The 27,808-nt window shown below is 44.2% G+C and overlaps 2 protein-coding genes across 6 annotated transcripts; both read left to right on the top strand.

The window, feature by feature from the left end:
• Window positions 1-1,144: 1,144 nt before the first annotated feature.
• LOC145277968 (uncharacterized) lies at window positions 1,145-4,716 on the top strand. The gene is made up of 2 exons (XM_080130099.1): window positions 1,145-3,017; window positions 4,258-4,716. Exon 1 carries the CDS (start codon window positions 1,145-1,147, stop codon window positions 2,288-2,290), a length of 1,146 nt encoding a protein of 381 aa, XP_079986225.1. The 3' UTR covers window positions 2,291-3,017; window positions 4,258-4,716.
• Window positions 3,833-27,808, top strand: LOC145277966 (uncharacterized). 5 transcript variants are annotated; one of them, XM_080130098.1, is made up of 2 exons: window positions 3,833-16,285; window positions 16,352-27,808. In XM_080130098.1, the coding sequence occupies exon 1, from the start codon at window positions 3,833-3,835 to the stop codon at window positions 5,387-5,389; it is 1,557 nt and encodes a 518-aa protein (XP_079986224.1). In that variant the 3' UTR covers window positions 5,390-16,285; window positions 16,352-27,808. The 5 variants fall into 5 exon arrangements, with proteins under 5 accessions (XP_079986224.1, XP_079986221.1, XP_079986223.1 ...); XM_080130095.1 differs by having other exon boundaries at window positions 3,833-14,277; window positions 14,415-27,808; XM_080130097.1 differs by having other exon boundaries at window positions 3,833-14,039; window positions 15,144-27,808.

Consider the following 27,808-nt stretch of genomic DNA (forward strand, 5'->3'; position numbering starts at 1 on the left):
AGCAGCGACTTAGATGGTTTGCAAGAAAGACAGAAAAGACATGGTTTCCAGTGACAGCAATGGAAAAGAGCAGCGACTAAGATGGTGTGAAAGAAAGACAGCAACAGACATGGTTTCCAGTGACAGCAATGTAACAGAGCAGCGACTGAGATGGTTTGGAAGAAAGACAGCAACAGACATGGCTCCCAATGAGAGCAAAAGAACAGAGCAGCGACTGAGATGGTATGGGAGAAAGACAGCAACAGACATGGTTTCCAGTGACAGCTATGGAGGAGAGCAGCGACTTAGATTGTGTGAAAGAAAGACAACAACAGACATGGTTTTCAGTGACAGCAATAGAATAGAGCAGCGACTTAGATGGTATGTAAGAAAATCAACAACAGACATGGTTTCCGGTGACAGCAATGGAACAGAGCAGCGACTGAGATGGTATGGAAGAAAGACAGCAACAGACATGGTTTCCAATGACATCAATGGAACCGAGCAGCAACTTAGATGGTATGGAAGAAAGATGACAACAGACATGATTTCCAGTGACAGCAATGGAACAGAGCAGCGACTGAGATGGTGTGAAAGAAAGACAACAACAGACATGGTTTTTTCAGTGATAGCAATGGAACAGAGCAGCGACTAAGACGGTGTGACAGAAATAGAGCAACAGACATGTTTCCAGTGACAGCAATTGAACAGAGCAGCAACTTTGATGGTGTGAAAGAAAGACAGCAACAGACATGGTTTCCAGTAAAAGCAATGTAACAGAGCAGCAACTTAGATGGTGTGTAAGAAAGACAGAAACAGACATGGATTCCAGTAACATCAATGGAACAAAGCAGCGACTGAGATGGTGTGAAAGAAAGACAGCAACAGACATGGTTTCCAGTGACAGCAATGGAAAAAAGCAGCGACTAAGATGGTGTGAAAGAAAGACAACAACAGACATGGTTTCCAGTGACAGCGATGGAACAGAGCAGTGACTTAGATGGTGTGAAAGAAAGCCAGCAACAGACATGGTTTCCAGTGACAGCAATGAAACAGAGCAGCGACTGAGATGGTGTGAAAAAAAGGCAGCAACAGACATGTTTCCAGTGACAGCAATTTAACAGAGCTGCGACTTAGATTGTGTAAAAGAAAGACAGCAACAGACATGGTTTCCAGTGACAGCAATGGAACAGAGCAGCGACTAAGATGGTGTGAAAGAAAGCCAGCAACAGACATGGTTTCCAGTGACAGCAATGGAACAGAGCAGCGACTTAGATGGTATGGAAGAAAGACAACAACAGACATGGTTTCCAATGACAGCAATGTAACAGAGCAGCGACTTAGATGGTATGAAAGAAAGACAACAACAGACATGGTTTCCAGTGACAATGATGGAGGAGAGCAGCGACGTAGATTGTGTGAAAGAAAGACAACAACAGACATGGTTTCCAGTGACAGCAATGGAACAGAGCAGCGACTAAGATGGTGTGAAAGAAAAACAGCAACAGACATGGTTTCCAGTGAGAGCAATGGAACAGAGCAGCGACTTAGATGGTATGGGAGAAAGACTGAAACAGACATGATTCCAAGTGACAGCAATGGAACAGATCAGCGACTTAGATGGTGTGAAAGAAAGACAGCAACGGACATGGTTTCCAGTTACAGCAATGGAACAGAGCAGCGACTTAGATGGTTTGCAAGAAAGACAGCAAAAGACATGGTTTCCAGTGACAGCAATGGAAAAGAGCAGCGACTAAGATGGTGTGAAAGAAAGACAGCAACAGACATGGTTTCCAGTGACAGCAATGTAACAGAGCAGCGACTGAGATGGTTTGGAAGAAAGACAGCAACAGACATGGCTCCCAATGAGAGCAAAAGAACAGAGCAGCGACTGAGATGGTATGGGAGAAAGACAGCAACAGACATGGTTTCCAGTGACAGCTATGGAGGAGAGCAGCGACTTAGATTGTGTGAAAGAAAGACAACAACAGACATGGTTTTCAGTGACAGCAATAGAATAGAGCAGCGACTTAGATGGTATGTAAGAAAATCAACAACAGACATGGTTTCCGGTGACAGCAATGGAACAGAGCAGCGACTGAGATGGTATGGAAGAAAGACAGCAACAGACATGGTTTCCAATGACATCAATGGAACAGAGCAGCAACTTAGATGGTATGGAAGAAAGATGACAACAGACATGATTTCCAGTGACAGCAATGGAACAGAGCAGCGACTGAGATGGTGTGAAAGAAAGACAACAACAGACATGGTTTTTTCAGTGATAGCAATGGAACAGAGCAGCGACTAAGACGGTGTGACAGAAATACAGCAACAGACATGTTTCCAGTGACAGCAATTGAACAGAGCAGCAACTTTGATGGTGTGAAAGAAAGACAGCAACAGACATGGTTTCCAGTAAAAGCAATGTAACAGAGCAGCAACTTAGATGGTGTGTAAGAAAGACAGAAACAGACATGGATTCCAGTAACATCAATGGAACAAAGCAGCGACTGAGATGGTGTGAAAGAAAGACAGCAACAGACATGGTTTCCAGTGACAGCAATGGAAAAAAGCAGCGACTAAGATGGTGTGAAAGAAAGACAACAACAGACATGGTTTCCAGTGACAGCGATGGAACAGAGCAGTGACTTAGATGGTGTGAAAGAAAGCCAGCAACAGACATGGTTTCCAGTGACAGCAATGAAACAGAGCAGCGACTAAGATGGTGTGAAAAAAAGGCAGCAACAGACATGTTTCCAGTGACAGCAATTTAACAGAGCTGCGACTTAGATTGTGTAAAAGAAAGACAGCAACAGACATGGTTTCCAGTGACAGCAATGGAACAGAGCAGCTACTAAGATGGTGTGAAAGAAAGCCAGCAACAGACATGGTTTCCAGAGACAGCAATGGAACAGAGCAGCGACTTAGATGGTATGGAAGAAAGACAACAACAGACATGGTTTCCAATGACAGCAATGTAACAGAGCAGCGACTTAGATGGTATGAAAGAAAGACAACAACAGACATGGTTTCCAGTGACAATGATGGAGGAGAGCAGCGACTTAGATGGTGTTACAGAAAGACAACAACAGACATGGTTTCCAGTGACAGCAATAGAACAGAGCAGCGACTAGATGGTGTGAAAGAAAGACAGAAACAGACATGGATTCCAGTGACATCAATGGAACAAAGCAGCGACTGAGATGGTGTGAAAGAAAGACAGCAGCAGACATGGTTTCCAGTGACAGCAATGGATAAAAGCAGCGACTAAGATGGTGTGAAAGAAAGACAACAACAGACATGGTTTCCGGTGACAGCGATGGAACAGAGCAGTGACTTAGATGGTGTGAAAGAAAGCCAGCAACAGACATGGTTTCCAGTGACAGCAATGAAACAGAGCAGCGACTAAGATGGTGTGAAAAAAAGGCAGCAACAGACATGTTTCCAGTGACAGCAATTTAACAGAGCTGCGACTTAGATTGTGTAAAAGAAAGACAGCAACAGACATGGTTTCCAGTGACAGCAATGGAACAGAGCAGCGACTAAGATGTTGTGAAAGAAAGCCAGCAACAGACATGGTTTCCAGTGACAGCAATGTAACAGAGCAGCGACTTAGATGGTATGGAAGAAAGACAACAACAGACATGGTTTCCAATGACAGCAATGGAACAGAGCAGCGACTTAGATGGTATGAAAGAAAGACAACAACAGACATGGTTTCCAGTGACAATGATGGAGGAGAGCAGCGACTTAGATGGTGTGACAGAAAGACAACAACAGACATGGTTTCCAGTGACAGCAATGGAACAGAGCAGCGACTAGATGGTGTGAAAGAAAGACAGAAACAGACATGGATTCCAGTGACATCAATGGAACAAAGCAGCGACTGAGATGGTGTGAAAGAAAGACAGCAACAGACATGGTTTCCAGTGACAGCAATGGAAAAAAGCAGCGACTAAGATGGTGTGAAAGAAAGACAACAACAGACATGGATTCCAGTGACAGCAATGGAACAGAGCAGCGACTTAGATGGTGTGAAAGAAAGCCAGCAACAGACATGGTTTTCAGTGACAGCAATGAAACAGAGCAGCGACTGAGATGGTATGGAAGAAAGACAGCAACAGACATGGTTTCCAGTGAAAGCAATGAAACAGAGCAGCGACTGAGATATTATGGAAGAAAGACAGCAACAGACATGGTTTCCAATGACAGCAATGGAACAGAGCAGCAAGTTAGATGGTGTGAAAGAAAGACAACAACAGACATGGTTTCCAGTGACAATGATGGAGGAGAGCAGCGACTTAGATGGTGTTACAGAAAGACAACAACAGACATGGTTTCCAGTGACAGCAATGGAACAGAGCAGCGAGTAAGATGGTGTGAAAGAAAAACAGCAACAGACATGGTTTCCAGTGAGAGCAATGGAACAGAGCAGCGACTTAGATGGTATGGGAGAAAGACTGAAACAGACATGATTCCAAGTGACAGCAATGGAACAGATCAGCGACTTAGATGGTGTGAAAGAAAGACAGCAACGGACATGGTTTCCAGTGACAGCAATGGAACAGAGCAGCGACTTAGATGGTTTGCAAGAAAGACAGCAACAGACATGGTTTCCAGTGACAGCAATGGAACAGAGCAGCGACTAAGATGTTGTGAAAGAAAGCCAGCAACAGACATGGTTTCCAGTGACAGCAATGTAACAGAGCAGCGACTTAGATGGTATGGAAGAAAGACAACAACAGACATGGTTTCCAATGACAGCAATGGAACAGAGCAGCGACTTAGATGGTATGAAAGAAAGACAACAACAGACATGGTTTCCAGTGACAATGATGGAGGAGAGCAGCGACTAAGATGGTGTGAAAGAAAGACAGCAACAGACATGGTTTCCAGTGACAGCAATGTAACAGAGCAGCGACTGAGATGGTTTGGAAGAAAGACAGCAACAGACATGGCTCCCAATGTGAGCAAAAGAACAGAGCAGCGACTGAGATGGTATGGGAGAAAGACAGCAACAGACATGGTTTCCAGTGACAGCTATAAAGGAGAGCAGCGACGTAGATTGTGTGAAAGAAAGACAACAACAGACATGGTTTTCAGTGACAGCAATAAAACAGAGCAGCGACTTAGATGGTATGTAAGAAAGTCAACAACAGACATGGTTTCCGGTGACAGCAATGGAACAGAGCAGCGACTGAGATGGTATGGAAGAAAGACAGCAACAGACATGGTTTCCAATTACATCAATGGAACAGAGCAGCAACTTAGATGGTATGGAAGAAAGATGACAACAGACATGATTTCCAGTGACAGCAATGGAACAGAGCAGCGACTGAGATGGTGTGAAAGAAAGACAACAGACATGGTTTTTTCAGTGATAGCAATGGAACAGAGCAGCGACTAAGACGGTGTGACAGAAATACAGCAACAGACATGTTTCCAGTGACAGCAATTGAACAGAGCAGCAACTTTGATGGTGTGAAAGAAAGACAGCAACAGACATGGTTTCCAGTAAAAGCAATGTAACAGAGCAGCAACTTAGATGGTGTGTAAGAAAGACAGAAACAGACATGGATTCCAGTAACATCAATGGAACAAAGCAGCGACTGAGATGGTGTGAAAGAAAGACAGCAAACGACATGGTTTCCAGTGACAGCAATGGAAAAAAGCAGCGACTAAGATGGTGTGAAAGAAAGACAACAACAGACATGGTTTCCAGTGACAGCGATGGAACAGAGCAGTGACTTAGATGGTGTGAAAGAAAGCCAGCAACAGACATGGTTTCCAGTGACAGCAATGAAACAGAGCCGCGACTAAGATGGTGTGAAAAAAAGGCAGCAACAGACATGTTTCCAGTGACAGCAATTTAACAGAGCTGCGACTTAGATTGTGTAAAAGAAAGACAGCAACAGACATGGTTTCCAGTGACAGCAATGGAACAGAGCAGCGACTAAGATGGTGTGAAAGAAAGCCAGCAACAGACATGGTTTCCAGTGACAGCAATGGAACAGAGCAGCGACTTAGATGGTATGGAAGAAAGACAACAACAGACATGGTTTCCAATGACAGCAATGTAACAGAGCAGCGACTTAGATGGTATGAAAGAAAGACAACAACAGACATGGTTTCCAGTGACAATGATGGAGGAGAGCAGCGACTTAGATGGTGTGACAGAAAGACAACAACAGACATGGTTTCCAGTGACAGCAATGGAACAGAGCAGCGACTAGATGGTGTGAAAGAAAGACAGAAACAGACATGGATTCCAGTGACATCAATGGAACAAAGCAGCGACTGAGATGGTGTGAAAGAAAGACAGCAGCAGACATGGTTTCCAGTGACAGCAATGGATAAAAGCAGCGACTAAGATCGTGTGATAGAAAGACAACAACAGACATGTTTTCCGGTGACAGCGATGGAACAGAGCAGTGACTTAGATGGTGTGAAAGAAAGCCAGCAACAGACATGGTTTCCAGTGACAGCAATGAAACAGAGCAGCGACTAAGATGGTGTGAAAAAAAGGCAGCAACAGACATGTTTCCAGTGACAGCAATTTAACAGAGCTGCGACTTAGATTGTGTAAAAGAAAGACAGCAACAGACATGGTTTCCAGTGACAGCAATGGAACAGAGCAGCGACTAAGATGTTGTGAAAGAAAGCCAGCAACAGACATGGTTTCCAGTGACAGCAATGTAACAGAGCAGCGACTTAGATGGTATGGAAGAAAGACAACAACAGACATGGTTTCCAATGACAGCAATGGAACAGAGCAGCGACTTAGATGGTATGAAAGAAAGACAACAACAGACATGGTTTCCAGTGACAATGATGGAGGAGAGCAGCGACTAAGATGGTGTGAAAGAAAGACAGCAACAGACATGGTTTCCAGTGACAGCAATGTAACAGAGCAGCGACTGAGATGGTTTGGAAGAAAGACAGCAACGGACATGGCTCCCAATGAGAGCAAAAGAACAGAGCAGCGACTGAGATGGTATGGGAGAAAGACAGCAACAGACATGGTTTCCAGTGACAGCTATGGAGGAGAGCAGCGACTTAGATTGTGTGAAAGAAAGACAACAACAGACATGGTTTTCAGTGACAGCAATAGAACAGAGCAGCGACTTAGATGGTATGTAAGAAAGTCAACAACAGACATGGTTTCCGGTGACAGCAATGGAACAAAGCAGCGACTGAGATGGTATGGAAGAAAGACAGCAACAGACATGGTTTCCAATGACATCAATGGAACAGAGCAGCAACTTAGATGGTATGGAAGAAAGATGACAACAGACATGATTTCCAGTGACAGCAATGGAACAGAGCAGCGACTGAGATGGTGTGAAAGAAAGACAACAACAGACATGGTTTTTTCAGTGATAGCAATGGAACAGAGCAGCGACTAAGACGGTGTGACAGAAATACAGCAACAGACATGTTTCCAGTGACAGCAATTGAACAGAGCAGCAACTTTGATGGTGTGAAAGAAAGACAGCAACAGACATGGTTTCCAGTAAAAGCAATGTAACAGAGCAGCAACTTAGATAGTGTGTAAGAAAGACAGAAACAGACATGGATTCCAGTAACATCAATGGAACAAAGCAGCGACTGAGATGGTGTGAAAGAAAGACAGCAACAGACATTGTTTCCAGTGACAGCAATGGATAAAAGCAGCGACTAAGATGGTGTGAAAGAAAGACAACAACAGACATGGTTTCCGGTGACAGCGATGGAACAGAGCAGTGACTTAGATGGTGTGAAAGAAAGCCAGCAACAGACATGGTTTCCAGTGACAGCAATGAAACAGAGCAGCGACTAAGATGGTGTGAAAAAAAGGCAGCAACAGACATGTTTCCAGTGACAGCAATTTAACAGAGCTGCGACTTAGATTGTGTAAAAGAAAGACAGCAACAGACATGGTTTCCAGTGACAGCAATGGAACAGAGCAGCGACTAAGATGTTGTGAAAGAAAGCCAGCAACAGACATGGTTTCCAGTGACAGCAATGTAACAGAGCAGCGACTTAGATGGTATGGAAGAAAGACAACAACAGACATGGTTTCCAATGACAGCAATGGAACAGAGCAGCGACTTAGATGGTATGAAAGAAAGACAACAACAGACATGGTTTCCAGTGACAATGATGGAGGAGAGCAGCGACTTAGATGGTGTGACAGAAAGACAACAACAGACATGGTTTCCAGTGACAGCAATGGAACAGAGCAGCGACTAGATGGTGTGAAAGAAAGACAGAAACAGACATGGATTCCAGTGACAGCAATGGAAAAAAGCAGCGACTAAGATGGTGTGAAAGAAAGACAACAACAGACATGGTTTCCAGTGACAGCAATGGAACAGAGCAGCGACTTAGATGGTGTGAAAGAAAGCCAGCAACAGACATGATTTTCAGTGACAGCAATGAAACAGAGCAGCGACTGAGATGGTATGGAAGAAAGACAGCAACAGACATGGTTTCCAGTGGCAGCAATGAAACAGAGCAGCGACTGAGATGGTATGGAAGAAAGACAGCAACAGACATGGTTTCCAATGACAGCAATGGAACAGAGCAGCAAGTTAGATGGTGTGAAAGAAAGACAACAACAGACATGGTTTCCAGTGACAATGATGGAGGAGAGCAGCGACTTAGATGGTGTTACAGAAAGACAACAACAGACATGGTTTCCAGTGACAGCAATGGAACAGAGCAGCGACTAAGATGGTGTGAAAGAAAAACAGCAACAGACATGGTTTCCAGTGAGAGCAATGGAACAGAGCAGCGACTTAGATGGTATGGGAGAAAGACTGAAACAGACATTATTCCAAGTGACAGCAATGGAACAGATCAGCGACTTAGATGGTGTGAAAGAAAGACAGCAACGGACATGGTTTCCAGTGACAGCAATGGAACAGAGCAGCGACTTAGATGGTTTGCAAGAAAGACAGCAAAAGACATGGTTTCCAGTGACAGCAATGGAAAAGAGCAGCGACTAAGATGGTGTGAAAGAAAGACAGCAACAGACATGGTTTCAAGTGACAGCAATGTAACAGAGCAGCGACTGAGATGGTTTGGAAGAAAGACAGCAACAGACATGGCTCCCAATGAGAGCAAAAGAACAGAGCAGCGACTGAGATGGTATGGGAGAAAGACAGCAACAGACATGGTTTCCAGTGACAGCTATGGAGGAGAGCAGCGACTTAGATTGTGTGAAAGAAAGACAACAACAGACATGGTTTTCAGTGACAGCAATAGAACAGAGCAGCGACTTAGATGGTATGTAAGAAAGTCAACAACAGACTTGGTTTCCGGTGACAGCAATGGAACAGAGCAGCGACTGAGATGGTATGGAAGAAAGACAGCAACAGACATGGTTTCCAATGATATCAATGGAACAGAGCAGCAACTTAGATGGTATGGAAGAAAGATGACAACAGACATGATTTCCAGTGACAGCAATGGAACAGAGCAGCGACTGAGATGGTGTGAAAGAAAGACAACAACAGACATGGTTTTTTCAGTGATAGCAATGGAACAGAGCAGCGACTAAGACGGTTACAGAAATACAGCAACAGACATGTTTCCAGTGACAGCAATTGAACAGAGCAGCAACTTTGATGGTGTGAAAGAAAGACAGCAACAGACATGGTTTCCAGTAAAAGCAATGTAACAGAGCAGCAACTTAGATGGTGTGTAAGAAAGACAGAAACAGACATGGATTCCAGTAACATCAATGGAACAAAGCAGCGACTGAGATGGTGTGAAAGAAAGACAGCAACAGACATGGTTTCCAGTGACAGCGATGGAACAGAGCAGTGACTTAGATGGTGTGAAAGAAAGCCAGCAACGGACATGGTTTCCAGTGACAGCAATGAAACAGAGCAGCGACTAAGATGGTGTGAAAAAAAGGCAGCAACAGACATGTTTCCAGTGACAGCAATTTAACAGAGCTGCGACTTAGATTGTGTAAAAGAAAGACAGAAACAGACAGGGTTTCCAGTGACAGCAATGGAACAGAGCAGCGACTAAGATGGTGTGAAAGAAAGCCAGCAACAGACATGGTTTCCAGTGACAGCAATGGAACAGAGCAGCGACTTAGATGGTATGAAAGAAAGACAACAACAGACATGGTTTCCAGTGACAATGATGGAGGAGAGCAGCGACTTAGATGGTGTGACAGAAAGACAACAACAGACATGGTTTCCAGTGACAGCAATGGAACAGAGCAGCGACTAGATGGTGTGAAAGAAAGACAGAAACAGACATGGATTCCAGTGACATCAATGGAACAAAGCAGCGACTGAGATGGTGTGAAAGAAAGACAGCAGCAGACATGGTTTCCAGTGACAGCAATGGATAAAAGCAGCGACTAAGATGGTGTGAAAGAAAGACAACAACAGACATGGTTTCCAGTGACAGCAATGGAACAGAGCAGCGACTAAGATGGTGTGAAAAAAAGGCAGCAACAGACATGTTTCCAGTGACAGCAATTTAACAGAGCTGCGACTTAGATTGTGTAAAAGAAAGACAGCAACAGACATGGTTTCCAGTGACAGCAATGTAACAGAGCAGCGACTAGATGGTGTGAAAGAAAGACAGCAACAGACATTGTTTCAAGTGAAAGCAATGGAACAGAGCAGCAACTTAGATGGTGTGGAAGAAAGCCAGCAACAGACATGGTTTCCAGTGACAGCAATCTAACAGAGCAGCGACTAAGAGTGTGTGAAAGAAAGACAACAACAGACATGGTTTCCAGTGACAGCAATGTAACAGAGCAGCGACTGAGATGGTATGGAAGAAAGACAGCAACAGACATGGTTTCCAATGACAGCAATGAAACAGAGCAGCGACTTAGATGGTATGAAAGACAGACAACAACAGACATGGTTTCCAGTGACAATGATGGAGGAGAGCAGCGACTTAGATGGTGTAACAGAAAGACAACAAAATACATGGTTTCCAGTGACAGCAATCTAACAGAGCAGCGACTAAGAGTGTGTGAAAGAAAGACAACAACAGACATGGTTTCCAGTGAAAGCAATGTAACAGAGCAGCGACTGAGATGGTATGGAAGAAAGACAGCAACAGACATGGTTTCCAATGACAGCAATGAAACAGAGCAGCGACTTAGATGGTATGAAAGACAGACAACAACAGACATGGTTTCCAGTGACAATGATGGAGGAGAGCAGCGATTTAGATGGTGTAACAGAAAGACAACAAAATACATGGTTTCCAGTGACAGCAATGAAACAGAGCAGCGACTGAGATGGTATGGAAGAAAGACAGCAACAGACATGGTTTCCAATGACAACAATTGAACCAAGCAGCGACTTAGATGGTATGAAAGAAAGACAACAACAGACATGATTTCCAGTGACAATGATGGAGGAGAGCAGCGACTTAGATGGTGTGACAGAAAGACAACAACAGACATGGTTTCCAGTGACAGCAATGGAACAGAGCAGCGACTAAGATGGTGTGAAAGAAAGACAGCAACAGACATGGTTTCCAGTGACAGCAATGTAACAGAGCAGCGACTAAGATGGTGTGAAAGAAAGACAACAACAGACATGGTTTCCAGTGACAGCAATGTAACAGAGCAGCGACTGAGATGGTTTGAAGAAAGACATCAACAGACATTTCTTCCAATGAGAGCAATAGAACAGAGCAGCGACTGAGATGGTATGGGAGAAAGACAACAACAGTCATAGTTTCCAGTGACAGCTATGGAGGAGAGCAGCGACTTAGATTGTGTGAAAGAAAGACAACAACAGACATGGTTTTCAGTGACAGCAATAGAACAGAGCAGCGACTTAGATGGTATGTAAGAAAGTCAACAACAGACATGGTTTCCGGTGACAGCAATGGAACAGAGCAGCGACTTAGATGGTATGGAAGAAAGACAGCAACAGACATGGTTTCCACTGACATCAATGGAACAGAGCAGCAACATAGATGGTATGGAAGAAAGATGACAACAGACATGATTTCCAGCGATAGCGATTGAACCAAGCAGCGACTGAGATGGTGTGAAAGAAAGACAGCAACGGACATGGTTTTCAGTGATAGCAATGGAACAGAGCAGCGACTAAGACGGTGTGACAGAAATACAGCAACAGACATGTTTCCAGTGACAGCAATGTAACAGAGCAGTAACTTTGATGGTGTGAAAGAAAGACAGCAACAGACATGGTTTCCAGTAAAAGCAATGTAACAGAGCAGCAACTTAGATGGTGTGTAAGAAAGACAGAAACAGACATGGATTCCAGTGACATCAATGGAACAAAGCAGCGACTGAGATGGTGTGAAAGAAAGACAGCAACAGACATGGTTTCCAGTGACAGCAATGGAAAAAAGCAGCGACTAAGATGGTGTGAAAGAAAGACAACAACAGACATGGTTTCCAGTGACAGCAATGGAAGAGAGCAGCGACTTAGATGGTGTGAAAGAAAGCCAGCAACAGACATGGTTTCCAGTGACAGCAATCTAACAGAGCAGCGACTAAGATGGTGTGAAAAAAAGGCAGCAACAGACATGTTTCTAGTGACAGCAATTTAACAGAGCTGCGACTTAGATTGTGTGAAAGAAAGACAGCAACAGACATGGTTTCAAGTGACAGCAATGTAACAGAGCAGCGACTGAGATCGTATGGAAGAAAGACAAACAACAGACATGGTTTCCAATGACAGCAATGGAACAGAGCAGCGACTTAGATGGTATGAAAGAAAGACAACAACAGACATGGTTTCCAATGACAGCAATGGAACAGAGCAGCGACTTAGATGGTATGAAAGAAAGACAACAACAGACATGGTTTCCAGTGACAGCAATGGAACAGAGCAGCAACTTAGATGGTGTGGAAGAAAATCAGCAACAGACATGGTTTCCAGTGACAATGATGGAGGAGAGCAGCGACATAGATGGTGTGGAAGAAAATCAGCAACAGACATGGCTTCCAATGAGAGCAATAGAACAGAGCAGCGACTGAGATGGTATGGGAGAAAGACAGCAACAGACATGGTTTCCAGTGACAGCTATGGAGGAGAGCAGCGACTTAGATTGTGTGAAAGAAAGACAACAACAGACATGGTTTTCAGTGACAGCAATAGAACAGAGCAGCGACTTAGATGGTATGTAAGAAAGTCAACAACAGACATGGTTTCCGGTGACAGCAATAGAACAGAGCAGCGACTGAGATGGTATGGAAGAAAGACAGCAACAGACATGGTTTCCAATGACATCAATGGAACAGAGCAGCAACTTAGATGGTATGGAAGAAAGATGACAACAGACATGATTTCCAGTGACAGCAATGGAACAGAGCAGCGATTGAGATGGTGTGAAAGAGAGACAGCAACGGACATGGTTTTCAGTGATAGCAATGGAACAGAGCAGCGACTAAGACGGTGTGACAGAAATAGAGCAACAGACATGTTTCCAGTGACAGCAATTGAACAGAGCAGCAACTTTGATGGTGTGAAAGAAAGACAGCAACAGACATGGTTGCCAGTAAAAGCAATGTAACAGAGCAGCAACTTAGATGGTGTGTAAGAAAGACAGAAACAGACATGGATTCCAGTGACATCAATGGAACAAAGCAGCGACTAAGATGGTGTGAAAGAAAGACAGCAACAGACATGGTTTCCAGTGACAGCAATGGAAAAAAGCAGCGACTAAGATGGTGTGAAAGAAAGACAACCACAGACATGGTTTCTAGTGACAGCGATGGAACACAGCAGCGACTTAGATGGTGTGAAAGAAAGCCAGCAACAGACATTGTTTCCAGTGACAGCAATGGAACAGAGCAGCGACTAAGATGGTGTGAAAAAAAGACAACAACAGACATGTTTCCAGTGACAGCAATTTAACAGAGCTGCGACTTAGATTGTGTGAAAGAAAGACAGCAACAGACATGGTTTCCAGTGACAGCAATGGAACAGAGCAGCGACTGAGATGGTATGGAAGAAAGACAACAACAAACATGGTTTCCAATGACAGCAATGGAACAGAGCAGCGACTTAGATGGTATGAAAGAAAGACAACAACAGACATGGTTTCCAGTGACAATGATGGAGGAGAGCAGCAACTTAGATGGTGTGACAGAAAGACAACAACAGACGTGGTTTCCAGTGACAGCAATGTAACAGAGCAGCGACTAGATGGTGTGAAAGAAAGACAGCAACAGACATGGTTTCCAGTGACAGCAATGGAACAGAGGAGCAACTTAGATGGTGTGGAAGAAAGCCAGCAACAGACATGGTTTCCAGTGACAGCAATCTAACAGAGCAGCGACTAAGAGTGTGTGAAAGAAAGACAACAACAGACATGGTTTCCAGTGACAGCAATCTAACAGAGCAGCGACTGAGATGGTATGGAAGAAAGAAAGCAACAGACATGGTTTCCAATGACAACAATGGAACCAAGCAGCGACTTAGATGGTATGAAAGAAAGACAACAACGGACATGATTTCCAGTGACAATGATGGAGGAGAGCAGCGACTTAGATTGTGTGACAGAAAGACAACAACAGACATGGTTTCCAGTGACAGCATTGGAACAGAGCGGCGACTAAGATGGTGTGAAAGAAAGACAGCAACAGACATGGTTTCCAGTGACAGCAATGTAACAGAGCAGCGACTAAGATGGTGTGAAAGAAAGACAGCAACAGGCATGGATTCCAATGACAGTAATGGAACAGAGCAGCAACTTAGATGGTTTGGAAGAAAATCAGCAACAGACATGGTTTCCAGTGACAGCAATGAAACAGACCAGCGACTTAGATGGTATGAAAGACAGACAACAACAGACATGGTTTCCAGTGACAATAATGGAGGAGAGCAGCGACTTAGATGGGGTAACAGAAAGACAACAAAATACATGGTTTCCAGTGACAGCAATGAAACAGAGTAGCGACTGAGATGGTATGGGAGAAAGACAGCAACAGACATGGTTTCCAGTGACAGCTATGGAGGAGACCAGCGACTTAGATTGTGTGAAAGAAAGACAACAACAGACATGGTTTTCAGTGACAACAATGGAACAGAGCAGCCACTGAGATGGTATGGAAGAAAGACAGCAACAGACATGGTTTCCAATGACAGCAATGGAACAGAGCAGCGACTTAGATGGTATGAAAGAAAGACAACAACAGACATGGTTTCCAGTGACAATGATGGAGGAGAGCAGCGACTTAGATGGTGTGACAGAAAGACAACAACAGACATGGTTTCCAGTGACAGCAATGGAACAGAGCAGCGACTAAGATGGTGTGAAAGAAAGACAGTAACAGACATGGTTTCCAGTGACAGCAATGTAACAGAGCAGCGACTAAGATGGTGTGAAAGAAAGACAACAACAGACATGGTTTCCAGTGACAGCAATGGAACAGAGCAGTGACTGAGATGGTATGGAAGAAAGACAGCAACAGACATGGTTTCCAATGACAGCAATAGAACAGAGCAGCAACTTAGATGGTGTGAAAGAAAGACAACAACAGACATGGTTTCCAGTGAAAATGATGGAGGAGAGCAGCGACTTAGTTAGATGGTGTTACAGAAAGACAACAACAGACATGGTTTCCAGTGACAGCAATGGAACAGAGCAGCGACTAAGATGGTGTGAAAGAAAAACAGCAACAGACATGGTTTCCAGTGAGAGCAATGGAACAGAGCAGCGACTTAGATGGTGTGAAAGAAAGCCAGCAAAAGACATGGTTTCCAGTGACAGCAATCTAACAGAGCAGTGAATAAGAGTGTGTGAAAGAAAGAGAACAACAGACATGGTTTCCAGTGACAGCAATGGAACAGAGTAGCGACTTAGATGATTTGAAAGAAAGACAGCAACAGACATGGTTTCCAGTGACAGCGATGGAGGAGCGCCGCGACTTAGATGGTGTGAAAGAAAGACAACAACAGACATGGTTTCCAGTGACAGCAATAGAACAGAGCAGTGACTTAGATGGTATGTAAGAAAGTCAACAACAGACATGGTTTTCAGGTGACAGCAATGGAACAGAGCAGCGACTGAGATGGTATGAAAGAAAGAAAACAACTGACATGGTTTCCAGTGACAGCAATGGAACAGAGCAGCGACTAAGATGGTGTGAAAGAAAGACAGCAACAGACATGGTTTCCAGTGACAATGATTGAGGAGAGCAGCGACTTAGATGGTGTGAAAGAAAGACAATAACAAACATGGTTTCCAGTCACAGCAATGGAACAGAGAAGTTACTTAGATGGTATGTAAGAAAGTCAACAACAGACATGGTTTCCAATGACAGCAATGGAACAGAGCAGCGACTAAGATGGTAGAGAAGAAAGACAACAAAAGACATGGTTTCCAGTGACAGCGATGGAACAGAGCAGCGACTTAGATGGTATGTAAGAAAGACAACAACAGACATGGTTACCAGTGACTGTAATGTAACAGACCAGCTTCTAAGATGTTGTGAAAGAAAGACAGCAACAGATATGTTTCCAGTGATAGCTATCGAAAAGCGCAGCGACTAAGATGGTGTTAAAGAAAGACAGCAACAGACATGGTTTCCAGTTACAGCAATTGAACAGAGCACCGACTGAGATGATGTGGAAGAAAGACAGCAACAGACATGGTTTTCAGTGACAGCAATGGAACAGAGCAGCAACTTAGATGGTGTGAAAGAAAGGCAGCAACAGACATGGTTTCCAGTGACAGCAATGTAACAGAGCAGCGACTGAGATCGTATTGAAGAAAGACAACAACAGACATGGATTCCAGTGACAGCAATGGAAGAGAGCAGCGACTGAGATGGTATGTAAAAAAGACAACAACAGACATGGTTTCCAGTGACCGTGATCGAACAGAGCAGCGACTTAGGTGGTATGGGAGAACGACTGCTACAGAGATGGTTTCCATTGACAGGAATGGAATAGAGCAGCGACTAAGATGGTATGGAAGAAAGACAGTAACATACATGGTTACCAGTGAAAGCGATGGAACAGAGCAGGGACTGAGATGTTGTGAAAGAAAGACAGCAACGAACATGGTTTCCATTGACAGCAATGGAACTGAGCAGCGACTAAGATGGTGTGAAAGAAAGACAGCAACAGACATGGTTTCCAGTGACAGCAATGGAACAGAGCAGCGACTTAGATGGTGTGGAAGAAAGACAGCAAGAGAGATGCTTTCCAGTGACAGCGATGAAACAGAGCAGCGACTGATATGGTATGGAAGAAAGACAGCAACACACATGGTTTCCAGTCAGCGTGATGGAACGGAGCAGCAACTCAGATTGTGTGGAAGAAAGACTACAATAGACATGGGTGCCAGTGACAGCAAAGGAAGAAAGAAGTGACTTAGATGGTATGGAAGAAAAACAGCAAAAGACATGGTTACCAGTTAGATCGATGGAACAGACTAGTGCCTGAGATGGTGTGGAAGAAAGACTACTACAGACTGTGTTTTCAGTGACAGCGATGAAAGAGACCAGCGACTGAGATTGTATAGAAGAAAGACAGGAACTGACATGGTCACCAGTGACAGTGATGAAACGGAGCGGCGACTGAGATGGTGTAGAAGAAGGCAGCAACAGACATGGTTTCTAGTTACAGCGATGAAATAGACAAGCGACTGAGATGGTGTGTAAGAAAGACAGCAACAGACATGGTTACTAATTAGATCGATGGAACAGACCAGCGACTGAGATGGTATTGAAGAAAGACAGGAACTGACAGCGATGAAATACACCAGCGACTTAGATGTTGTGCAAGAAAGACAGCAACAGACATGGTTTCCAGTGACAGCAATGTAACAGAGCAGCGACTGAGATAGTTTGCAAGAAAGACAGCAACAGACATGGTTTCCAATGACAGCAATGGAACAGAGCAGCGACTGAGATGGTATGGGAGAAAGACAGCAAAAGACATGGTTTCCAGTGACAGCGATGGTGGAGAGCAGCGACTTAGATGGTGTGAAAGAAAGACAGCAAAAGACATGGTGTCCAGTGACAGCAATTGAATAGAACAGCGACGAAGATGGTATGGCAGAAAGACAACAACAGACATGGTTTCCAGTGACAGCAATGGAACAGAGCCGCGACTAAGATGGTATGGGTGAAAGACTGCAACAGACATGGTTTCCAGTGACAGCAATGGAACAGAGCAGCGACTCAGATGTTGTGGAAGAAAGACAATAACAGACATTTTTTCCAGTGGCAGCAATGGAACAAAGCAGCGACGAAGATGGTATGGCAGAAAGACAGTAACATAAATGGTTACCAGTGACAGCAATGGAACAGAGCAGTGACTAAGATGGTGTGAGAGAAAGACAGCAACAGACATGGTTTCCAGTGACGGCAATGGAACAGAACAGCGACTAAGATGGTGTGACAGAAAGACAGCAACAGAGATGGTTTCCAGTGACAGCAATGGAACAGAGCAGTGACTTAGATGGTATGGGGGGAAAAAATACAACAGACATGGTTTCCAGTTACAGCAATGTAACAGAGCAGCGAATTAGATGGTGTGGAAGAAAGACAGCAACAGACGTGGTTTCCAGTGACAGCGATTTAACAGACCAGCGACTGAGATGGTGTGGAAGAAAGAACGTAACAGACATGGTTTCAGTGACAGCGATGGAACAAAGCAGCGACTTAGACAGTGTAAAAGAAAGAAAGAAACAGAAATGGTTTCAGTGACAGCAATGGTACAGACCAGCGACTTGGATGGTGTGAAAGAGACAGAAACAGACATGGTTTCCTGTGACAGCAATGGAACAGAGCAGCGACTGAGATGGTATGGAAGAAAGACAGCAACAGACATGGTTTCCCGTGACAGACATGGAACAGAGCAGCTAATTTGATGGTGTGAAAGAAAGACATTAACGGACATGGTTTCCAGTGACAGCAATGAAACAGGGCAGCAACTGTGATGGTGTGGAATAAAGACAGCGAAAGACGTGGTTTCCAGTTACATCAATGTAACAGAGCAGCAACTGAGATGGTGTGTAAGAAAGACAACAATAGACATGTTTCCTGTGACAGCAATTGAACAAACCAGCGACTAAGATAGTTTGAAAGAAAGACAACAACAGACATGGTTTTCAGTGACAGCGATGGAAGAGACCAGCGACTAAGATGGTATGGAAGAAAGACAACAACAGACATGCTTTCCAATGACAGCAATGGAATAGAGCAGCGACAGAGATGGTATGGAAGAAAGACAATAACGGACATGGTTTCCAGTGACAGCAATGCGACAGAGAAGCAACTTAGATGGTGTGAAATAAAGGCAGCAAAAGACATGGTTTGCAGTTACAGCAATGTAACAGAGCAGCAACTGTGATGGTGTGAAAGAAAGACAGCAACAGACATGTTTCCAGTGACAGCAATGGAACAGACCAGCGACTAAGATAGTGTGAAAGAAAGACAACAACAGACATGGTTTTCAGTGACAGCGATGAACCGACTAGCAACTGAGATGGTATGGAAGAAAGACAACAACAGACATGGTTTCAAGTTACAGCGAGGAAGAAGCCCAGTAACTGAGATGGTATGGAAGAAAGACTGAACAGATAAGTTTACCAGTGAGAGTGATGAAACAAACAAGCGACTCAGAGGGTGTGGAAAAAAGACAGCAACATAGATGGTGTGAAAAAGACAGAAACAGACATGGTTTCCAGTGAGAGCAATGGAACAAACCAGCGACTAAAATGGTATGGAAGAAAGACAATAACAGACATGGTCTCAGTGACAGCGATGGTATAGAGGAGCAACTGAGATGGTATGGAAGAAAGCCAACAACAGACATGGTTTTCAGTACCAGCAATGGAACAGACCAGCGACTGAGGTGGGGTGGAAGAAAGACAGCCACAGACATGGTTACCAGTGACAGCGATTTTACAGACCAGCGACTGAGATGGTATGGGAGTAAAACAGCTACAGACATTGCTTTCAGTGATAGCAATGGAACAGAGCAGCAACTAAGAGGGTATGAAAGAAAGACAATAACAGACATGGTTTCAGTGACTGCAATGTAACAAACCAGTAACTGAAATAGTATGAAAGAAAGACAGAACAGATAAGGTTACCAGGCAGAGTGATTAAACGGACCAGCGACTGAGATTGTGTCGGAGAACGATAGCAACAGACATGGTTACCAGTGACAGCGATGGATAAGACCAGCGACTTAGATGGTATGAAAGAAAGACAGCAACAGACATGGTTACCAGTGACAGCGATGGAACAGGAAGAAAGACAACAACAGCCATGGTTTCCAGTGACAGCAGTGGAACAGAGCAGCGACTGAGATGGTATGGAAGAAAGACAACAACAGACATGGTTTTCAGTGACAACAATGGAACAGATCAGCGACTGAGATGGTGTTGAAGAAAGAAAGAAACAGACATGGTTTCCAGTGACAGCAATTGAACAGAGTAGCAACTGAGATGGTATGAAAGAAAGACAATAACAGACATACTTTTCAGTGACAGCAATGGAAAGACCAGCGAATGAGATGGTTGGGAAGAAAGACAGCAACAGACATGGTTTTCAGTGACAACAACGTAACAGACCAGCAACTGAGATGATGTGGAAGAAAGACTGCAACAGACATGATTTCCAGTGACAAGCGATGGAAGAGACCAGCGACTGAGATGGTATGGATGAAAGACAGCAACAGACATGGTTGTCAGTGACAGCAATGGAACAGAGTAGCGACTGAGATGGTATGGATGAAAGACAGCAACAGACATAGTGTCAGTGACAGCAATGGAACAGAGCAGCGACTAAGATTGTAGAAAGAAAGACGGTAACTGACATGGTTTCAGTGACAGCAATGGAACAGAGCAGCGACTTAGATGGTATGAAAGAAAGACAGCAACAGACATGGTTACGAGTGACAGCAATGGAACAGAGCAGCAACTGAGATGGTGTGGAACAAAGACAGAAACAGACATGGTTTCAGTGACAGCAATGGAACAGAGCAGCGACTTATATGGTGTGGAAGAAAGACAATAACAGACATGGATTCAGTGACAGCAATGGAACAGAGCAGCGACTTTGATTGTGTGAAAGAAAGACAGCAACAGACATGGTTTCCAGTGACAGCAATGTAACAGACCAGCGACAGAGATTGTATGGAAGAAAGACAGCGACAGACATGGTTACCAGTGTAAGCGATTGAACAGACCAGTGACTGAGATCGTATGGAAGAAGGACAGCAATGGAACAGACCAGCGACTGAGATGGTGTGGCAGAAAGACAGCAACAAATATGGGGCCAAGTGACAGTGATGTAATAGACCAGCGACTGATATGGTATTGAAGAAAGACAGCAACAGACATGGTTACCAGTGACAGCGATGGAACAGAGCGGCGACTAAGATGGTGCGGAAGAAGGACAATAACGACATGGTTTCAGTGACAGCAATGGAACAGAGCAGCAACTAAGATGGTATGAAAGAAAGATAATTACAGACATGGTGTCCAGTGACTGCAATGTAACAGACCAGTAACTGAGATGGTATGAAAGAAAGACAGAACAGATAAGGTTACCAGGCAGAGTGATTAAACGGACCAGCGCCTGAGATTGTGTTGGAGAAAGATAGCAACAAACATGGTTTCCAGTGACAGCGATGGATAAGACCAGCGACATAGATGGTATGAAAGAAAGACAGTAACAGACATGGTTACCAGTGACAGCGATGAAACAGGCAGGGACTAAGATGGTATGGAAGAAAGACAGCAACAGACATGGTTTCCAGTACCAGCAATGGAACAGACCAGCTACTGAGATGGTGTGGAAGAAAGACAACAACAGACATGGTTTCCAGTGACAGCGATGAAGAAGACCAGTAACTGAGATGGTGTGGAAGAAAGACAGCAACGGCCAAGGTTACCGATGAGAGTATTGGAACAGAACTGCGACTAAGACGGTGTGGAAGAAAGACAAAAACGGACATGGTTTTCAGTGATGGGGTGGAATAGACCAGCGACTTAAATGGTGTGGAAGAAAGACAGCAACGGACATGGTTACCAATGACAGCAATGGAGCAGACCAGTGACTGAGATTGTGTGGAAGAAAGACAACAACAGACATGGTTTTCAGTGACAGCAATGAAACAGACCAGCGACTTAGATGGTGTGGGAGAAAGACAACAACAGACATTAATTTCAGTGACACCGATCAGACAGACCAGCGACGGAGATGGTGTGGAAGAAAGACAGCAAGAGACATGGTGTCCATCGACAGCGATGAAATAGACCAGCGACTGAGATGGTGCCGGAGAAAGACAGTAACAGATATGGTTTCCAGTTACAATGATGGAACAGACAAGCGACTTAGATGGTGTAGAAGAAAGCCGGCAAGAGACATGGTTTTCAGTGACAGCGATGAAGAAGACCAGTAACTGAGATGGTATGGAAGAAAGACAGCAACGGACAAGGTTACCAATGAGAGTGATGTAACAGACCAGCGACTATGACACTGTGGAAGACAGACCGCAACAGATATGGTTTCCAGTGACAGCGATTGAACAGACCAGCGACTGAGATGGTATAGAAGAAAGACCGCAATTGACAAGGTTACCATCGAGAGTGATGGAACAAAACTGCGACTAAGAAGTGTGGAAGAAAGCCAAAAACGACATGGTTTTCAGTGACAGCGATGGAACAGATCAGCGACTTAGATAGTGTGGAAGAAAGACAACAACAGACATGGTTTTCAGTGACAGCGATGGAACTGACCAGCGACTTAGATAGTGTGGAAGGAAGACAACAACAGACATGGTTTTCAGTGACACCGATGGAACAGACCAGCGACTTAGATGGTGGGGAAGAAAGACAACAACATACATGGTTTTCAGTGACAGCGATGAAACAGACCAGCGACTTAGATGGTGTTGAAGAAAGACAGCATGGTTTTCAGTGAGAGCGGTTGAACAGACCAGCGACAGATGGTGTGGAAGAAAGACAGAAACAGACATTGTTTTGCAGTCCACAGCGATGAAGAAGACCAGTAACTGAGGTGGTGTGGAAGAAAGACAGGAACGGACATTGTTACCAGTGACAGTGATGGAACAGACCAGCGACTGAGATGGTGTGGAAGAAAGGCCGCAACAGATATGGTTACCAGTGACAGCGATGGAACAGACCAGCGACTGAGATGATCTGGAAGGAAGACAGCAACAGACATGATTTTCAGTGACAGCGATGGAACAGACCAGCGACTTAGATAGTGTGGAAGAAAGACAGCAACCGACAAGATTACCAGTGAGAGTGATTGAACAGACCAGCGACTAAGACGGTGTGGAAGAAAGACAGCAACAGTTATAGTTTCCAGTGACGGCGATGGAACAGACCAGCGACTGAGATGGTCTGGAAGAAAGACAACAACAGACATGGTTACCAGTCACAGCTGTGGAACAGACCAGCGACTGAGATGGTTTGGAAGAAAGACAGCAAAAGACATGTTTTCCAGTGACAGCGATGAAGCAGACCACCGACTGAGGTGGTGTAGAAGAAAGACAACAACAGACATAATTTTCAGTGACAGTGATGAAGCAGACCAGTAAATGAGATGGTGTAGAAGAAAGAGATCAACGGACAAGGTTATCAGTGAATGTGATGGAACAGACCAGCGACTAAGACGGTATGGAAGAAAGACAGCAACATACATGCTGTCCAGTGACAGCGATGAAACAGACCAGCCACTGAGATAGTGTGGAAGAAAGACAACAACAAACATACTGTCCAGTGACAATGATGGACCAGACCAGCCACTGAGATAGTGTGGAAGAAAGACAGCAACAGACATGGTCTCCAGTGATAGTGATGGAATAGATATGACCTTCACCTTCACTGAGGTGCACGACTTATATGACCTTCACCTTCACCGAGGTGTGCGACTTGACACACAAAAAAAACAACTTTTTAATCAACTGCTAACGCACGCGTCACTGTAACGTCACATGACAACAACAACAACGTTCTCACTCGACCTGCCTTTTATACCACTCTCTTAATCCCTCCTCTTGCGCATGCGCCCGGAGATTCCTGACAACTTCGAGACTTCCTCTTATAGAAGTTTTGTTGTCGCGCATGCCTACATAAGGCACAAACACGTGGGCGTTTGTTTTCTTGGTAAGTACTACAATAGACCAGCGACTGAGATTGTGTAGAAGAAAGACAGCAACTGTTATGGTTTTCAGTGACAGCGATGAAGCAGACCAGTGACAATAATGGTGTGGAAGAAAGACAGCAACAGACAAGTTTACCAGTGATAGCAATGGAACAGACCAGCAACTTTTTTTTTTGGAAGAAAGACAGCAACAGACATGATTACCAGTAAAAGTGATGGAACAGGCCAGCGACTGAGATGGTGTGTGTGGAAGAAAGACAGCAACAGACAAGGTTACCAGTGAGAGCGCTGCAACTCACCAGCAACTGAGATGGTGTGGAAGAAAGACAGCAACGAACATAGTGTCCAGTTAAAGCGATGTAATAGACCAGCGACTTAGATGGTTTGGAAGAAAGACGGCAACAGACATGGTGTTCAGTGGCAGTGATGAAGCAGACCACCGACTGAGGTGGTGTAGAAGAAAGACAGCAACAGACAAGGTTACCAGTGAATGTGATGAACAGACCAGTGACTTAGACGGTGTGGAAGAAAGACAGCAACAGACATGGTTTCCAGTGAGAGTGATTGAACAGACCAGTGACTAAGATGGTGTGGAAGAAAGACAGCAACGGTTATGGTTTTCTGTGACAGCGATCGACCAGACCAAACACTGAGATAGTTTGGAAGAAAGACAGCAACAGACATGATTACCAGTGACAGCGATGAAGCAGGCGAGTGGCAATAATGGTGTGGAATGAAGACAGCAACCGACAAGTTTACCAGTGATAGCGATGGAACAGACCAGCAACTTAGATTGTGTGGAAGAATGACAGCAATAGACATGGTTACCAGTGACAGTGATGGAACAGACCAGTGACTGAGATGGTGTAAAAAAAGACAGCAACAGACATGGTTTCCAGTGACAGCGATGAAAAAGACCAGTTACTAAGATTGTGTTGAAGAGATACAGTATTGGACATGGTTTCCAGTGGAAGCGATGGAGGAGACCAGTAACTTAGATGTTGTGAACGAAAAACATCAACAGACAAGGTTACCAGTTAGAGCGAGGGGACAGACCAGCGAACAAGTAAGTGCGAAAAAAAGACCACAACAGATATGATTTTCAGTGACAGTGAGTGAACAGACCAGCGACTGAGATGGTGTGGAAGAAAGACAGCAACAGACATTGTTTCTTGTTAAAGTGATGATAAAGGTTTCCTTATGAGCGATGAAACAGACCAGCAACTTAGATGGTGTGGAAGAAAGAAAGCAACGCACATGTGTTCCATTGACAGTGATGAAACAGACCATCGATTGATATGGTGTAGAAGAAAGACCGCAAGCAGACATGGTTTCCAGTTATAGAGGGATCCGACCAGCGAGTTAAATGGTGTGGAAGGAAGACAGCACCGGAAATTGATTCCAGGGACAGCGATGGAACAGACCAGCGATTGAGATGGTGTGGAAGAAAGACATCAACGGATATGGTTTTCAGTTACAGCGATGGAATAGACCAGCGTCTGAGATAGTATGGAAGAAAGACAGTAACGGACATGGTTTCCAGTGATAGTGAGGAAACAGACAAGCAACTGCAATAGTGTGGACAAAAGATAGCAACAAACATGGTTTCCAACGATAGCAATTGGACAAACCAGCTACTGAGATTGTGTGGAAGAAAGACAGCGACAGACATGGTTTTCAGTAACAGCGATGAAACAGACCAGAGACTTAAATGGTGTGGAAGAAAGACACCAATCCACGAGCAGGTACGCGAAAAGAGAGAACTATTCAGTACCATGACTCATCAGTGCTGGTCCGTCCAACATTCCTTGGACATATTTGATGAAGGGTTAAACTTCCACCATATAGATGCAGACGATTTTGCAACAGCAACTTTCGAGGTGTGTCACAAAATTCGTCCCCAAAACAACGCATTGCACATCACCAGTCCATCAAATTTGGGAAAATCTTTTGAAGTGTACGAAACGGTTTGATGAACGCCGGCCGAATGCATTGCCAAGCAAGCGACAACTTCACGTTTGGCAGCTGCATTGACAAAAGCCTCATTTTCACGGAGGAAATGTGGTTTATGCCGCAAAACGTGGAGGAGACCAAGTGTATCCTTAAGGGCAGTGACACATACGTTAACGTGAAACATCAGAGCGAGAGAATCCTTAAAAGGACGCCCTGTCTATCGACAAGTAACGACGACCCTTGGCGAGATGTAGCTAATGAAAGACAGGCAATGGAAAACAGAATTTTCCTCTACAGAACAAGACACGCAATGGAGGAACTAAACCCACTTATGTGGCTGACGATTTGGCGTAAACACATCCAGGCATACCAATCAGATACATACGTGCCAACAGCAGCACAAACGACGACACAACCAAAAAAATCCACACGATACACGTGACACGAGGAAGATCAACACAGTCCTCCAAAAAAAGCTTGCTCCAAAACAATCAGAAGAAACCTACTAGACGAATTAACATGCGGTGTGAGATGGATGAGACGCAACCTGCACAGGTATGTAAGACGCACGGCTCAGCAGTAAATTGTCCGCCGGAGGACGACGACACTGACAGTCAGACACTTCCATTCACATACAGCGACCTAGAGGCATGCATGACACCAACGAATTTGCCATCGGCACCCCCAATAATAGAAACGCCAGACACAAGTCCAACACTGTTAAACATAATAATAATCGACAGCGACGACACAGGCAAAGAAATGACGATGAGGAAAAAAACAAAAAAAACAACCCATAAACGAATTTCTACTGCTGAGAGAACGAAAGATACACACACATACACATAACAGCCAAAAACAAAAAATACTTGCAGACATTGGTAATGTACTGCGAGGAATTGCTGACAGACTCTGACTAAATATAAAAATTAAACACCACAGTCAAAGTTGTCATGGCCGCCAAAAAATGTATCTTTCCAAAGGTCTGGCGTTAACTATAAACATTACATACTTACATATTATATTATCATATTATATATCATCTATGGTATAATATATATATATATATATATATATATATATATATATATATATATATATATATAACCATTTTGTATGTATATATTTTGTATGTGTTTGTATATTATATTTTTTCTTCTGCATGAAGCCTGCGCATGAAATGCATGAAAATTAATTTGTAGGAAATAATCACCAGACCTTAGAAGAGACAAAACTTTTTTACGCTCGCGCGGGGAAAATTATAAAATAACAAAGATAAGGATATTATAGCATGGCACTGTATTTTATTTTATTCTAAAACTGTCCCCGAAATAAAAACCAAACGTTGCCACAATCCTTCACTCACACCCTTAAAGTGTAATGGTGTGTTTGGGGGACTGTCGTGACGTTTGTTTTTTTCTCGGATGAGTCAGGGTTTCCAGTGATAGCGAGGGAACAGACCAGCGACTAAGATGTTGTGGAACAGAGACTGCAACGGACATGGTTTCCAGTTACAGCGATGAAACAGACCAGCGACTAAGATGTTGTGGAACAGAGACTGCAACAAACATGGTTTCCAGTTACAGCGATGAAAGAGACCAGCGACTAAGATGTGGAAGAAAGACAACAACAGACATGGTTACCAGTTACACTGATAGGACAGACCAGCAACTGAGATGGTGTGGGAGAAAGACAGCAATGGACATGGTTTCCAGTTATAGCGAGGGAACAGATGAGCAACTGAAATTGTGTGGAAGGAAGACA

The sequence above is a fragment of the Euprymna scolopes genome, chromosome 6 (genome assembly GCF_053919585.1).
Source record: "Euprymna scolopes isolate OS-2025 chromosome 6, ASM5391958v1, whole genome shotgun sequence".
NCBI lineage: Eukaryota > Metazoa > Mollusca > Cephalopoda > Sepiida > Sepiolidae > Euprymna > Euprymna scolopes.